The 15,350-nt window shown below is 58.2% G+C and overlaps 2 protein-coding genes across 11 annotated transcripts in view; one reads left to right on the forward strand and one right to left on the reverse strand.

Moving 5' to 3' along the window:
- The window catches only part of SNED1 (sushi, nidogen and EGF like domains 1), an 89,047-nt gene that overhangs the window by 61,079 nt on the left and 12,618 nt on the right, over window positions 1-15,350 (forward strand). For 7 of the 10 annotated variants that reach the window (XR_015255667.1, XR_015255669.1, XR_015255668.1 and 4 more), the window contains 8 exons: window positions 269-382; window positions 801-1,097; window positions 2,580-2,763; window positions 4,485-4,597; window positions 5,438-5,719; window positions 6,874-7,015; window positions 7,100-7,182; window positions 8,674-8,787. Coding sequence is in view for 5 of the 10 variants with exons in the window: in XM_086720168.1 (XP_086576294.1) it covers window positions 269-382; window positions 801-1,097; window positions 2,580-2,763; window positions 4,485-4,597; window positions 5,438-5,719; window positions 6,874-7,015; window positions 7,100-7,182; window positions 8,674-8,787 (1,329 nt within the window). In the remaining 5 variants the exon portion in view is untranslated. Of the gene's footprint in view, window positions 1-268; window positions 383-800; window positions 1,098-2,579; window positions 2,764-4,484; window positions 4,598-5,437; window positions 5,720-6,873; window positions 7,016-7,099; window positions 7,646-8,673; window positions 8,797-11,396; window positions 13,050-14,474; window positions 14,927-15,350 lie in introns of those variants that run through there. The other 3 variants (XM_086720172.1, XM_086720171.1, XR_015255671.1) reach the window with 3 other exon arrangements.
- MTERF4 (mitochondrial transcription termination factor 4) overlaps window positions 1-15,350 on the reverse strand; it is a 69,457-nt gene that overhangs the window by 35,904 nt on the left and 18,203 nt on the right. The window lies entirely within an intron of this gene.

Here is a 15,350-nt window from a genome sequence, read left to right on the forward strand (position 1 = left end):
TCACCGCCTGCCAGCCCACCTTGGCTTGGAGCAGCAGTGGGACAGCCCGGCTCAGGAGGAAAGACACACTTGCCCAGCCCCTCAGTGGGACCTCCAGCAAGCCCTGCAATCCCCGTCAGACAATGTCCCCTCCTTCACTTCCTAAATCCCTGCCTGTGATGGTACCAGCCACCTCCACCCCACAAACACACCCACACAGGAAGGACAAGGGTCCCGCTGGCGGAGCTGCTAAAACCCCAGTGTTCACCGATACTTTCCCCTCTCCCAGTGAGCGACCCCTGCTTCTCCAGCCCCTGTGGGGGCCGCGGCTACTGCCTGGCCAGCAACGGGTCCCACAGCTGCACCTGCAAAGTGGGCTACACGGGCAAGGATTGCGCCAAAGGTGAGGTGGCAGAGGCACCAGTGTGGGGGGCGGGGCCTCCCTCACCCCTCAGAGGGCACAGGCGCCCCCGGGGACAGGCCACAGTGCTGAGCGGCCCCCCAGAGCAGAGTGTCTAGGCAGCTGCTCACCCAGGCTCTGCCCGAAAAGCAGGGAGGGTTATAAAAATACTCCGGGAGGCATAAATGCAGTCGCAGGTGCGCACACACCTGAGACCTGGGAGGCACTGGCCAGAGGCTGAGAGAAGAGGTCCATCGCAGGCGACAGGAGCTGGCTCCCCACCCCCGGCAGCTGCCCCCACCTCCACCCCCCAGGGTAGCAGGCCCAAGAGCCACCAGGTGAGGTATCTGACTGGGGGCCAGGGCTTCCGTGGCCGACAGCTGACCACCCCCTTCCCTTGTTCTCCACCGAAACCCCGAAGAGCTCTTCCCGCCGACGGCCCTCAAGGTGGAGCGAGTGGAGGAGAGTGGGGTGTCCATCTCCTGGCGTCCGCCTGAAGGTCAGGCCGCCAGGCAGATGCTTGACGGCTACGCGGTCACCTACGCCTCCTCGGACGGTGCCTACCGCCGCACAGACTTCGTGGACCGGAGCCGCTCCTCGCACCAGCTCCGGGCCCTGGCAGCCGGCAGAGCCTACAACATCTCCGTGTTCTCCGTCAAGCGCAACGCCAACAACAAGAATGACATCAGCAGGCCGGTGCTGCTCCTCACCCGCACACGTGAGTGCCCGCCTGGACGTGCCTGCTGCCACCTGGAGAGGCACACTGGCCAGGCACCCCGAGGCACCACGGGGACCCTTAACCTGTTCCCTGGGCAGTGGCTAACAGAGATAAGAGCCGGTGGCTTAGGAGTGAGGCTAGGGGAGAAGTGGGGGTCTCCCTGAGAAGGCACCTGTGACGAGCCAGCGCATGTTGGGGCGTCCAGGAGGCCACCCCAACATGCTGAGGGGGGAGACGGCAGCTCGGAGGGGCCGGGGAGGGAGCCTGCTGGTGGCAGGTCTAGAGAAGGGGGGTGGGGCAGCGAGGGTGCCTCTAGTGCTGTTGCAGAGTAGCTGGAAACCTAGCCGAGGGAGACCTCGGGGCCTCCACTGGCTTGCCTGTTTCTGGGCTCTACGGGGGAGGAGCCACTGGTGGGCAGGGGCCAGGGGACCCTGGGGACTTTGGAAGGGGGTGCTGGAGGCTGGAGGGAGGAGTATGGATCAGGCAATGGTCCCTTGGGCAGCACTGAGGGGCCGTGAGGGCAGCCAGTAGGGGTTCAGAGTGTGGCCAGCACACAAGGGGCTCCGTGCCCGCCACACCAGGTGCTGGCACAGGTCAAAGCAGGCAGGCGGGGCCAGCCACAGGAGCGCCGTGAGGCCAGACAGCCATGGCCCACCGGTGGGGACTCGGGCTGGGTAAGGAGGGAGGTGAGGACGCTCAGAGGCATGGAGAGGAACTTAGCGGGAGAAGGGAGGGTGCCCTAACATCACCTGCCAGCCCGAGCCAGACACTAACCCTGAGGACATTGAGGGCCAAGTGAGAGAGGAGATAAGGAACTCAGGACAGGTGTGTCGTGGGAAAGCACAGCCAAGAGGCACCTACAGCGAACTTGGGCAGCAGGTAGGCCGAGCGAGCTTGCGGGGTGGAGTGGGCTCAGCCTGAGCTTGGCTTCAGGAAGAGGTGGCACCCCTCCCTCTCCCCCATCAGAGTGGGGTCTCCCCAGGAGATCACGGTGGGCAGAGCCAGCACTGCCCGCCAGACCGGGCACCGCACCTGCCCAGGGAGCCAAGAGCTCCCCTCCCAGCTCCCGTGCTGAACCCAGACCCTTCCCTGCGGCAGCCCAGAGCTTTCCCGGCTTCTATGCCCGCTGGCCCAAGCGTCACCCAAACGTTCACTGTCAGTGTGACCAAATCAGACAGACACAGGGGAAGGGGGTTCCCAGGGTCCGTGCACGTCCAAACATGTCTAAATAGGCAAGACTGCGGGCCTCCGGTGGAGCTGACTGCACCGCCCACCCCAGGCTGGAGTCCGGGGCCTGACTTCCCCTAGTCCCACTGTGGCCAAGGGGTGCACTCAGCAAGCCCAGGTGGGCCCGCACCTCACTTGGGCCACCTCTGTGACCCCCAGCACACTTCCTGAGCCTCGTCTCATTGTCTCAAGCCCCTGCCCTCCCCTGGAGACGAGGAGGTGCCAGCATCAGCTGAGGGGCCCATTGCCCCCCAGGACCCCGCCCCGTTGAGGGCCTTGAGGTCACCAACGTGACAGCCAGCACCATCTCAGTGCGGTGGGCTCTGCACAGGATCCGTCACGCAACGGTCAGCGGCGTTCGTGTGTCCATCCGGCATCCCGAGGCCCAGGAGGACCAGTCCACCGATATGGACAAGAGTGTGGACAAGTTCACGTTCGGGTGAGAGCACAGGGCCGGCCTTCCCTTCCCTCCGGGCCCCAGAGCTTCCTCCTCTCTCCCTCTGTGTCCTTACCCTGCCATTCCCCAGCTGCCCAGCCTGCTGTGAGAAGCAGGGATGTGTGTGTGTGCGCTCCCCCCGCCCCGGGTCCCCCAGGCACCTGCCCGCCTTGCCTCATCACGGGGCTGCAGAGACTCTCAAAAACTCTGGGAGGTGCTGCCTCCTGCACAGATAAGGAGGGAGACTGGGCCTCCTGGAGGGCAGCACGGCCTGAGTCACACAGGCCCCTCCCCTGAAAGGGAGACACAGGGCACCCCTGCAGCTGCTTTACATTTTTATGCTGTTTAAATAATATGGTCAAACCTTAAACTGGGCACAGAACCATCTTATGCTGAATGATTACAAATCAGATGCAAACGGAATTACAAACTAGCTCCGAGCGGCTGAGGACTGAAGTGTGCTCGGACAGCCCGCAGCGAAGGCTCACACTCCACGGCCTCAGCCCCCAGCGGCCCCGTGGGCCTTCACCAGCCAGAGGGGCTTCCGAGACCTGCTGGGGATGGTGCTGGAAGACAGGAGTGTGGGAAGGAAGACTAGCTGGCCGCGGCCTGGGGCCCCTGTGCCTGCAGCGTGCACACAGCTCTGGTAGAGGACAGGCCCACCTAACTGCCCACACCCGACAGCAGCGGGCCACGTCGCCAGATCAGCAGCATCCTGCCCAGAGCAGCCACAGGCCACGGCCATGGGGAGGGCTGTCCGGAAGGCAGGCGCTGCAGGGGTCGGGGCAGGAGAGCCGGGCACAGCGCTCAGTCCCCTCTGCACCACCGAGCTGTGTTGCTTCTAGTTGGCGGACTTTCCAACGCCGTATTTTCCATGCCTGCTGTGCTGGAGACAAGACTCTGCTCTCTTTGTCTCTTAAGTGTTGCTGTGACCTTTCTTGATGTACATCCTGCCCACTTCCGAAGAACAGTGTCACAAAAACACACGTGGGGCCCCGGGTGGGCACTTGGTGAGTCAGGGTCCCCAAGACCACCCAGCTCGGTGAGTCACTGGGGGCCCCCCTGAGACTCAGCACAGGCCGCGCTCCCAGCTGGGATTCACAACACAGAAATGGTAGGGCGCGCAGGAAGGGAGAAGTCGGGGGAGCAGGCCTGAGCTCCCGGGCGCCCTCCCTGTGCACTCACACAGGCCACCACCAGGTGCCTGTGAGAGACGCAGCGCCCGGGGTTTTAATCGGGGGCTGGGCACGGGGCCCCCTGGGCCTGGCATAGATTCCGGATGCCCGGGCGGAAGCGGGTGCTCAGCTCGAACCACGCCGCACAGACGTCAGGGGGCAGCGAGGTCCTCTGATCCATGAGTTCCAGCCTCGGGCCACCTGGCGGGCGGGCATTCCCGAGGAGGGCAGCGGGGCCTGCTGGTCAACCCTTTCTGCACAATGACCTCCAAGGGCCCTCCCTTTTCTGGCCTCTCCTGTCTGAATACCAGCCTGGGCACTACAGCCGCCGCAGGCAGGCGTGGGCTCTTCTCGACCCTTGCCCTGTTCTAGACAGACAGACCAGGGAGGAGCTCCCACCTGAGGAGCACACAGGTCTCAGCCCACAAATCTGGTCCTTGTGGAGGCCCCCCGGGCCACCTGCAGGACCACTCACACCTCTTCCCCCACCTGTGTGGGAGGAGTCACAGTCTGTAATGGAGTCTCTCCCCCTCCCCTCCCCTCCCGCAGGGCCCTGCTGCCAGGAAGGAGATACACCATCCACGTGACTGCCCTCAGTGGGCTCGGGGGACAGGAGCCTCCCACCGAGAGTCTGGCCTCGGCCCCGCTGCACGTGTGGACGCGTGAGTACAGTGGCATGAGCTCAGCTCTTAAGGGAACTTTGCCAGCCATCACCTCCCTCCGGCCCCAGTCCTACCAAAGTGGCCCTGGTGCCCCAGAGGTCTCTTCCCCTCCAGTGCCAGGGAAGGCGGCCTTCCCAGGAAGCCCCCTGCTTGCGCATTCACCCGGCACCCGGATGCTCCTGGGCTCCTACCGGATGGGAGTCACAAGCCAAAGGCCAGAGGGGCACACCGGTGAATGCACACGCTGTCCACTCCTGATCTCCATGGCGTCTCATGGGCAGGAGACCTGGCCCTCACCAGCCCTCCCAGCCCAACGTGTGGGAGGGGGCTAGAGTGCCGTGCGGTCCACGCACAAGGGGACCAGTGAACACGGGGGATGCGTGGTGAGGACGGAAGGTCTGGGCGGGGCCTTGCCCAGCGGGGAGGCATATGGATGGCCCGTGGGGCAAGGGTGATCACAGGCTCAAGTCCTGGCACTGACCCTGAGGCTGGGACCCTGGCCCATTCCCTGCCTGTCTAGCCCAGCCCCTCTTATGTGTCCCAGGAGAAGGTGCATATGGCCAGGCTTAGGGGATCAAAAGGAGGACACGCTGACAGGCTGCATAGGCATGGGGGCCTCCGTGGGTGCACCGGGCAGCATTCTGGGGTGCATCTCGGGCAGGAGGACGTGCTGCTACAGACACCCCTCCACACCATCCTTCAGGACCATAAGGTTGTCCGTAATGACCAGACTTGGCTTCGCACGAGGCTTTGGCAATCCACGTCAGATCTGTAAACGTGGCGGTGGCAGGAGACCCCGCCGGCCCCTGTCACCTCCCTCCCCTGCTCTGTGCCTATCAGGGCCCCTGCCACCAGCAAACCTGACCGCCGCCAGAGTCACGGCCACCTCTGCCCACGTGGTCTGGGACACCCCCGCTCCAAGTACCTTGCTGGAGGCATACGTCATCAACGTGACCACCAGCCAGAGCACCAAAAGCCGCTACGTTCCCAACGGAAGGCTGACGTCCTACACGGTGAGGGACCTGCTGCCAGGGCGGCGGTACCAGCTCTCGGTGACAGCCGTGCAGAGCGCAGAGGGCGACCAACTGCACAGCGAGCCTGCTCACCTCTACATCATCACCTGTGAGTGCAGCCCTACCAGGGCTGGGGGGAGGGGACGGCCACACACACAAGGCCCCGTGGTCTGCTCAGGACCCATGGGGCCATGGTGAGTGCAGCCTGGCCCCTGGTGCTCCCTGTGGGCCACCAGCAGGGCAGCGGCCTGGACTGCCATCCCTGGGGAGTGGTGTCCTGGCCCAGGAGACGGCTCAGCCCCAGGACCCTCTCCCAGCACGGACCACAACTGACCCACGGACATCAGACAGACAACCTCAAAACAGGACCGTGTTAACGCAGGAGAATCGGGGGTGTGGAAATCGGTGGGGGAGGAAGGACTTGTGTGCAGCTGGCACAAGGTCAGTACACCAGGAATTTGGAGACATAAGCATCTTGCTCCTCACCTTGTCCCCGGGGCGTGGCCGTGCAGCCAGGCCTCACCCACGAGGAGCCGATGGACAGAAGCATGGGAGAGAGAGAGGCCCAGGATGGCCACAGGAAGGGGAGCCTGGGGGAGGCCCAGACAGATGGACGGTGGGAAGAGCTCAGGAACGCAGCGTCTCAGAGAGGCCACATGGAGGACGTGGCCCGCGGGGTCACCCAGGTCCCTCACAACCCTGCTCACGTTCTCAAGCTGTAGGAAGACGGTACATCCGGACAGGTGCTACAGTGAGGGCAACAAAGGGAGAAGAAAGAACCGTGGGGTGGACAGTGGCTGAGGCAGAACAGAGCCCCAGAGAGCAGACACGCGGGCACCACGCAGGAGGTGGACGCTTGCTCCGAGAGGTTCAGACCCAGCACGGCTGCATGCACCTGCCCAAGGGAGGGCTGAAGGGCACAGTCAGGCGACAAGGACCCACGGAGGCGCCTGGTCCTCCCGCTCTGGGCGTGTGCAGGGTGGGGGCCTCGCTGAGGTGTCCCGTCAGGTCTGAGTGGCTGGCCGTGCCCTGCAGAGCGAGAGCCTGGGCCCAAGGTGGGCCAGGACAGCTTGTCCCGCGAGCCCTGGGATGGGAAGCGGGTGGAGGCGGGGGTGGGCACGGACAGGGCCCAGGGCTTCTCGGAAAGCCGTGAGCCTGCCGCGAGATCTCGGGCATGCACACGCCCCTCTTCAGTCCTCCCCCTCCGAGGGGCCAGGAGGGTCAGGCCTTGTGCAGCCACCCGCTCCTCCCACCCACCTGCAGCCCCAAGGGACGGCGCTGACAGACGCTGGCACAGGGAGGGACTCCACCCACGGGTGCTCAGAAACAGACCGCCCCCCGTGCGCCTGCCGGAGCACCTGCTCAGTGACCGTGACGCCCCTGAAGCTCAGACCCCGGCCCCCAGGTGCAGCCTCAGCCGCCCCCACCCGGAGCGCGCGGCCCCAGCCACAAGCCCCACAGTGGTGACGCATGGTGACTCCCTTGGCAGGTTCTCGGAGCTTGTGGACGGCAGAGGGCGAGTGAGTGCCAAGTTTAGTGGCTCACCTGGCAAATCGGTCACCGTGAGATCACGTGAGTGCCTCAGCCAGCCCCTGTAGCCTCACTGCCACCTCATCCGGCCCTTGTCCCCGGCACCCTGAGAGCTTAAGGACAACCCTCCCCACCCAACCCCCAACCCCGACACCTGACACCACCTTCAGCAGGGACCTGGCGCAAGGCCAGGCCCTCACACCTGCACAGGCTCACAGGAGCCTTCCTGACTCGGAGCCGAAGTGCAGGTTGCTGGCAGGGCTCGGGGGCACAAGTCGGTCTGAGGCACAGAAGCTGGCCTTGCTTCAGGAGTCCCCGCGTGGCTTGCGACACTAAGCAGGAGAGTGTGACGCCATCTAACTCGTTGCTGCTCCCAGCACACCAGCCTCGCCTGGTGGCTTCTAGAAGTGCAGGGCCCCACCCAGAGCTGTGCAGCTGGAGTCTTTTAACAAGGAGCCAGGTGACGGCAGGCACATCAGTCAGCGGACTGCACCTCTCTGCTACAGTAAGAGATCGTGTCCCGTGTTCCAGGCAGAGCCTTGGGGTCAGATCCTGCTCGGCCTGGATGGGTGGGATCACCCGTGGCAGGCCGGCAGGCCTCTCTGCAGGGCCCCAGCAGCACAGGGCATGGGCGATGGGCCCCGATGGCCTGGCCCCTTCTCATGTGCTTCCGCAGGAGCAGGTGGCCAGGAACCTATCTGCAACAGGTCCTCCCCAAGACTGTGGCACAGCAGGCCAGGAGCCACACGCCCACTGGCTGCCCTGCCCCGAAGGCCCTCAGGACGCTGTAAACCAGGGCCCGTCCTCATGGATTCCCTGGCAGAGAACCTGATTACCAGTTTAGTGAGGATTTTCAACCAACACAGACATTCCTGGGCCAGGGAACAAAAGGGACAGTGATGAGCAGGTGGTGTCGCAGCCCTGGCGGCCAGCAGAGGAGCAGCCGAACGGCTCGCCGCACACAGCGACCAGGAGCAGGAAGGGCCCGGGCAGGTGTCTGGGCAGCTGCGCAGGCTGGGCTGGGTCTGGACACCCTCCTAAAGCCATTAAGCACACAGGCAGGGACCCCTCAGAAAAGCAGACTTACACACAGGGGTGGCCAAGTACAAGGTCCGCCTGAAGGTGGATGGGGGTGGAGAAGGCACCACAGCCCTCCAGAAGCAGGGGTGGAGAGAGAAGAGAGCAGAATTTGACCACAGGAAGGACAGCACAGCATCAGCCACCTGGAGGGATGGGGCCACCGGGTTGGATAGGACATTCGGCCCAGCCTCAGGCCACCGGTGACCTTCACCAAAGCAGCTGTGAGGTTCAGCAGGACAGGGAGGAAAGCTCTCCTGCTGGAGGGAGTGCAGGGGCCCGTGGGACTCTGCCCAAGTGGGGGAGGGGGCAGCAGGGAAGTGGGCGCCGAGCGCTCACCACGGACATCCCTGCACCCTGAGGGAGAGAAGCAGCTCAAGGACACCCAAGAACAATCCTGGGCACGAGGCAGCAGGCTGTGTGGTCAGCACACCGGGGCATTCTCGTTTCTCCTAGAACCCACAGCTCTGGCGCAGCTCGAGAACACGGAGGAGGCCCCCAAGCAGGCGCCTGAGCAGGTCGGCCTGGCCCTCCAGCTCCCTGAACGCAGCAGCGACAAGGACATGGAAAGTAAGTCAGCAGGAGTGGACTTTCAGAGCTGACCACCTTAGGGGGCCTTAGGGCCGGAGGTGAGGAGGGGGCCGCCCACAGGGAAGAAGCGGGAGACACAGAGCTGCCCAAGGAGCAGCCAAACACCCCGTCCTGGAAAGGGTGGGCGAAGCTCACCACACGGGCCGCGGCGCCCACATCTCTGTGTACAGAGAACAGGCTGGGAGCACACTCACCCAAACGACCCAGGCCTGCCCTGGAGGGACAGCCCCTTCCCCCCCAACAGAAAGCACAGCCCTTGCTTCTCCAGAGGACCGTGCTGAGCAGGGTGCAGAAGTCCCGGAGGGGCAGCCGGGACAGCTCCAAGACACACGTCCGTCACCCAAACTCAGACCCCGGCCCCACCTTTCCTCCTCGCTCTAACCCCTGGGGCTGGGTCCCTCTGGGGACCATTCCTGCAGGACCCAGCGGCCCTTTCTCCCAAGTCACACCACAGGCCCAGGCTGGGCCCTCCCACCAACCAGACCCCAAGGAAGGCGGGAACGGTGAGCCAAGTGCCCGAGATGCCGCCTCCGAGGGCGCGTCTCACCTGCAGGCCTGCCCCGGGTGACCCAAGGACTCCCGCACACATCAAGGGCATCTGCGCCAGAGGGTGTGTGTGCCTGGAGTTGCCCTCAGCCCGAGGAGCCCCGAGAGGGTGGTCTGCATGACCCCATTAGTTGAGGTGGGTGCAGAGTAAAGTAAAAATTATGTTGCTGTTGGTTTGTAAGTGACATAAGCACCCGTGTCATCAGAGGGTCTGTGTTAGTCAGCCCTTTTCAATATGAGACGCTGCGTTTCATAAAACTCTGGAACCAGAGAGACGTGAATTACCGCTCCTTCTCAAGGCGGGGGTTCAAGCTGGCCCCGGACGACACTGCAATCTGCAGTGTTTGCTAACGAGAGCCATGCAGGCAGGCGGGGGAGGGGCAAAAGGAGGTTTCAGGTGATCAACAGGAAAAAAAATCATCAACATCCCCGAGGTGTGCAAAGTTAATTGTGGCTTTTGGTTCCTGTTACACCTATTTGGGGACCATGACAGCCCCTTTTATTTAGTTTAATAAGTTACCTTTTGCTAAGATAACGAGTGACCTTTAGATGTGGAACCCGACCCGTGAACTAGAACACGAACAGTAACCTGCATCTCGCTGTCGTACTGCCAGCTAGCCATGCCCCTGGACTCCGTGTTAAGTCCCTTTGCTCTGCTGCAGGGTGGGCGGTGGGGAGGGGGCCTCACACATACCCACGTTTGCCTCAACAGTTGAGGTTTTTTAGTTACAAGGTGTCTGCCGTGCACATCCTCCCGGACCGTCAGTAAGGTCGGTCAGAGCTGTCGTTCGTGGCCACAGCTCATTCACACATGAGTGAATTCGCCGCAGCCTTGTCCACTCTTTGCCCAGAGGGCACCTGGGTCGTGTTGGGCTGTCACTGGCAGCTTCACCATCAAGTTCCTACATGTTTCCCCCGGCACAAGTGCAAGAGCAGAAATGCTGGGCTTGGGATGTGTGAAAGCCCAAGTCACTCAAGAGTGCGAACCTGTTTTCTGAGCGGGGACGTGAGTTCATACTCCCTCCAGCTATGATCAAGAGTGTGGTTAAGCCAGTCTCTCTAAAACTGATCTGGCAGGGTTACCAGATTCTGCCAGTGGAATGGGGATGAAGCACACCCCTTGGGATCTGGATTTGTGTCTTGAATGCGGATACGGTCAAGCGTCTTTTCATTGGTCTTGACCAAAGGCTCTGGGTCCACCGCTCTGTTCCACTGTTTTCCCTTCCTGAAGCCAACACCACGATTTTAATGGCGCTATCTTTGGTAAGACATGCTATCCCTCAGGGCCCACCCACTCACTCCGACCTTCAGTGTTGGCTGTTCTTGGTCTTCTGTCTTTCTATACAAGTTTATAACCAGGGGCACTGGGTGGCTCAGTAGGTTGAGTGCCAGACTTCGGCTCAGGTCATGATCTCATGGTTTGTGGGTTCGAGCCCCGTGTCGGGCTTTGTGCTGAAAGCTCAGGGCCCGGAGCCTGCTTCAGTTTCTGTGTCTCCCTCTCTCTCTCTGCCCCTCCCCTGCTCGTGCTCTGTCTCTGTCTCTGTCTCTCTCTCCAAAATAAATAAACATTAAAAAAAAATTTTTTTTAAGTTTATAACCATCTTGTGGAGTCCCACAAAGCACTTGGGATTTGGCCCTACATGCCTGAAAATGCTCTTAGTAGCTGTCACATTTGAAAGACAATTTGAGGGGCGCCTGGGTGGCTCAGTCGGTTAGGCGTCTGACTTTGGCTCAGGTCATGATCTCGCGATTCATGAGTTCGAGCCCCGCATCAGGCTCTGTGCTGACAGCTCAGAGCCCGGAGCCTGTTTCAGATTCTGTGCCTCCCTCTCTCTCTGCCCCTCCCCTGCTCATGCTCTGTCTCTCTCTGTCTCAAAAATAAATAAAAACATAAAAAAAAAAAAAAATGAAAGACAATTTGAGTGGGTATAAAATTCGAGGTTCAAAGGTTGTCTACCTTTCAGTTCTTCAAACATTAGTCCCCTGTCATCTGTCCAGCACTGCTGTCAATGGGTGTCAATCTTATTCCTGTTTCCTTGTAGGATATCTGCTCATTTTCTCCGGAAGCTCTTAGACTTTTCTTTCTCAAGGAAAGGAGGATCCCCAGAGAGCCCTAGACACCCAAAGACTACAATTAACACTCTTGATTGGTGTCTCCTCACCAGGCAGCTCTCTGGGTTAGGGGTGCACCTTTGAGCTCCCAGGGAAAGTTCATGGAGAGGAGGAGGATCCCCAAGATCATAACCTGCCCCTTCAGAGGTCTGGAGTGGCCACTGAGGCTAGTCAAATTCTTCCTGTTTCCTCCAAATTCTCACCCCAGCAGGATTTGGGGGTTCTCCCGGTTTTATCCCCTGCATACCAGAGACAGGCAGGCAGTCTCCATCCTCGGGTGACAGCAGCAAGGGCAGAACTTACACCTCTTTACTCTGTGACTTATCATCACGTGGGAGCCTCCCACTGCCACCACCCCAGAGTGCAGCCATACCCATTCCCCACCCCGTTCAAAACAGCCACCTCTGTTAAAGGGTGCATAGGTCACAATAACCTCGGGATTCAGTGGGCTGACTTCACAAGATGAGGCTACAGTGGGCAGTGCCCTGGTGAAAATCCCACTGCTGCATGACCTGCAGGCTTAGGGCCTCAGCTGCCCAAGAGTGGAGCGAACATCAGTCAGTCTCTGCAGCCTGGTGTCCCGATCACAAAGGGTGAGGGTAGCTGGCAGAGGCTCACGGGCTCCACACAGGCCTGCGCACTGCCATGTTCCGTAAGCTTGCCATAAGATATCTATGGACATGGTGTATGGGGCCTAAATTCCATATGGAATTGGAAGGGACCCGGAATAACAAACACTATCTTTAAAAAGCAGAAAGACCCATACACCCCGTTGTCAAAACTTACCACAGGGCAACGGTAATAGGTCAGTGTGATACTGGCACAAGGACAGGCTTATAACCAACAGAACAGAACTGAAAGCCAAGAAAGAAACCCATCCGTCTGTGGTCAACTGATTTCAACGAGGAGGCCAAGACCACTCAATGGGGGAAAGAACAGCTTTCGACACATGGGAGCTGGGAACCCTGGACGTCCACATGCAGAAGAATGAAGTCAGACCTCAACTTCACACCATACACAAAATTAATCCAACAGACCAACTACTTAAATCTAAGGGCAAAAACTGTAAAACTCTCAGGAAAAAACACAGGGGTAAATCTTCATGACCTTGGATTTGGCAAAAGACTTTAGATAGACACCAACAGCCTGAGCAACAAAAGAAAAAAAGGCAGATTGGACTCATCAGAATATAAAGCTTTTTGTGCTTCAAAGGACGTTATCAGAGAGAAGACAGCCCAGAGAAAGAGAGACAATATCTGCAAACATATACCTGAAAGGCATCTGTATCCAAACTATATAAAGAATAACTTTGCCTGAATAAAAGATAATCCTAGTAAGAAACAGACAAAAGGATCTAAACACTTATTTCTAGAAGGAAGATACACAAATGGCCAAGAAGCCCATGAAAAGATGTTTGGCATCATTAGGCATCAGGGAAACGCTAGTCAAAACCAGTGAGATGCCACCTCATACCTGCAGGATGGCTAGAACGAAAAGATGACAATGAGCACCGGTGAGGATGTGGAGAAACTGCTGGTGGGCACGTAGAGTGGTGCAGCATGACGGGGGAAGGCAGGTGCAGCACGGGGCGGGGGGGGGGGGGGTAGGGGAGACAGGTGCAGCGCGTGGTGGGGAAGGCAGGTGCAGTGCGTCGGGGGAAGGCAGGGGCAGCAGGTTGAGGGAAGACAGGTGCAGCATGGCGGGGCTGGGGGGAACACAGCCCGGCAGTTCCTCAAAGAGCTGAACCGAATTATATGACCCAGAAAATTCCACCACTCTTAGGTATGTACCCAAGAGAAATGAAAACAGATGCCCACACAGGGACGTGTGCACAAATGCTCATAAGAACATCATTCACCATCCCCAAAAGATGGAAACAACCCAAATGTCTACCAACTGGCGAACGGATACACGGAACGTGGTCCACACAGTGGAACATGATTCGGCCATAAAAAGGAATGAAGAAGTGCTGGCACAGGCTACGACATAGGTAGACCTTGAAAACATCGTACTAAGTGAAAGAAGCTAGTCACAGTAGACTCTGTATAACATGGTTCCACTCACACGAAAGTCCGGGACAGGGCACTCCACTGTGAAAGCAGAGTCAGTGGCTGCCTGGGACTGGGGGTGCGAGGAGAGGCGAGTAGAGGGGGTGACCGCCTGGGGGTACCAGCGTAGCGTGGGGGATGACAGCTAAGGGATGTGGGGTTTCTTTCTGAAATGACAAAAACACTCTAAAATTGACTGTCGTGACGGATGCACCTATCTCTGAATATGCTAAAAACTAATAAACTACACACTTAAAATGGGTGAACTGTATGGTATTTAAATTATATCTCAATAAAGCTATTATTAAAACGTAACGTGTAGACCAGTGTGTTCAGTATCTCTTTTGTGTAGAAAAGTGGGGAAGGGATATACGAACACACCTATTTTCTTATATTTAAAAAGAAATAAAACTAACAAAAATGGTTGTATGAGGAAGGAAATAAGAACAAGGAAGCAAAGGGATGGTGGTGGATGCTAGACTTCCCTGAATGTATCTTTATAGTTTTTATTTTAGAACGAAGAAAGTGTTTTTTTCCCAAATGACACACAGAAAAAGCAACACCTAATAACTGAAAACAAACTGAAATAAATAAACCTATTTACCATGTTGATGGCATAACCAGACCGGAAAAAAGTATCATTTCAAGTGATTTTAAAAACAGCCTTCTGACTATTCATTCCTAGAAGGATATATTTAATAAGAAGAATTCTTATTATGAGAAGAATTGAGAGAAATTTCAAGCTGTACTCAATGATCTCAATGTCAGTAGACACAGTGGTACTATTTAGAATTGTTACACGTACACTGCGGGATAACGAAAATAATTATGTCAATGCCACCAAGATTTGCAGTGTAGAGAGACACAATATAAAATCAAAGAAGTAAAATCCCTGTTTCCCTTCTTAACTAAATATTGATATAAACTCACAATTTGTTTACTTTTATTTTTAAACCTAAGTTCCTAGTTCCGTCCACTGAAAAGGCCTGAAGCACTGACACCCCAGGAGCAGTGAGCACCTTGGCCGCCCAGACTGTGGGCTCTAGACGCCACCCTCCGATTAAAGGAACCAGGGGTCTTTGGAGAAGCGGCTGATTCCAAGACTGAAGCAGAATATGGACAAAATACACCCAGGACATACTTGTAAAACAAGCAAGCTTTCAAAGACAACTGGGGTTTTATCTCCTGAGCACAAGAACAGACCTGAAAGGCTCCCACAGGCAGAGGACGGATAACCGGGGCATCTGGATAACCGAAGACTCATGGCAGCTGCAGACTGAGTCCCATCAAATACAGAAGCATCCCTGAGTTGACGATGGCACCGAGAGCAAGCACCATGTGCTGGTCCCTTTTAGAGCTGGCTGGGGACCAATGCTTACTCTGCAAGTGTACAAATAAAGGGCAGGAATGAAGCATCTGTCTGGCCTGGCCTATGTGGACTGCAGTTCAGGGTGACCAGGCAGTGGGCAAGGGAAAGCAGGTCCTCACAGGAGGCCTTCCAGCCAAGGAAGGCAGAAGAGTTACAGTTGGGGTTAGATGCGGCCCTAGTGAGATCACGGAACTGGGACTCGAGATCTCCTGACGCTCAAGCCGTCAGGTGCAGAGCCTATCAGAACTTTCTCCTGGATTAATCAGACTGCCGATGCTGAAGCAGTGATCAATCCCCACATCGCTAAAACTGGAGACAGAGACATCACACGCCTCCTGGAGTAGCGAAGGGGGAAGGGGGAAGCAGTCCTGCAAAGACCACTTGAAACCGAACCCTATCAAGCCCTCTCTCTGATGATCAGTTTACAGGAAATGTGGGGATCGGAGAGGAGTTCGTGCCACAAGAAA

This window comes from Puma concolor, chromosome C1 (genome assembly GCF_028749965.1).
Source record: "Puma concolor isolate L17-30 chromosome C1, mPumCon1.1.hap2, whole genome shotgun sequence".
NCBI classification, from domain to species: domain Eukaryota; kingdom Metazoa; phylum Chordata; class Mammalia; order Carnivora; family Felidae; genus Puma; species Puma concolor.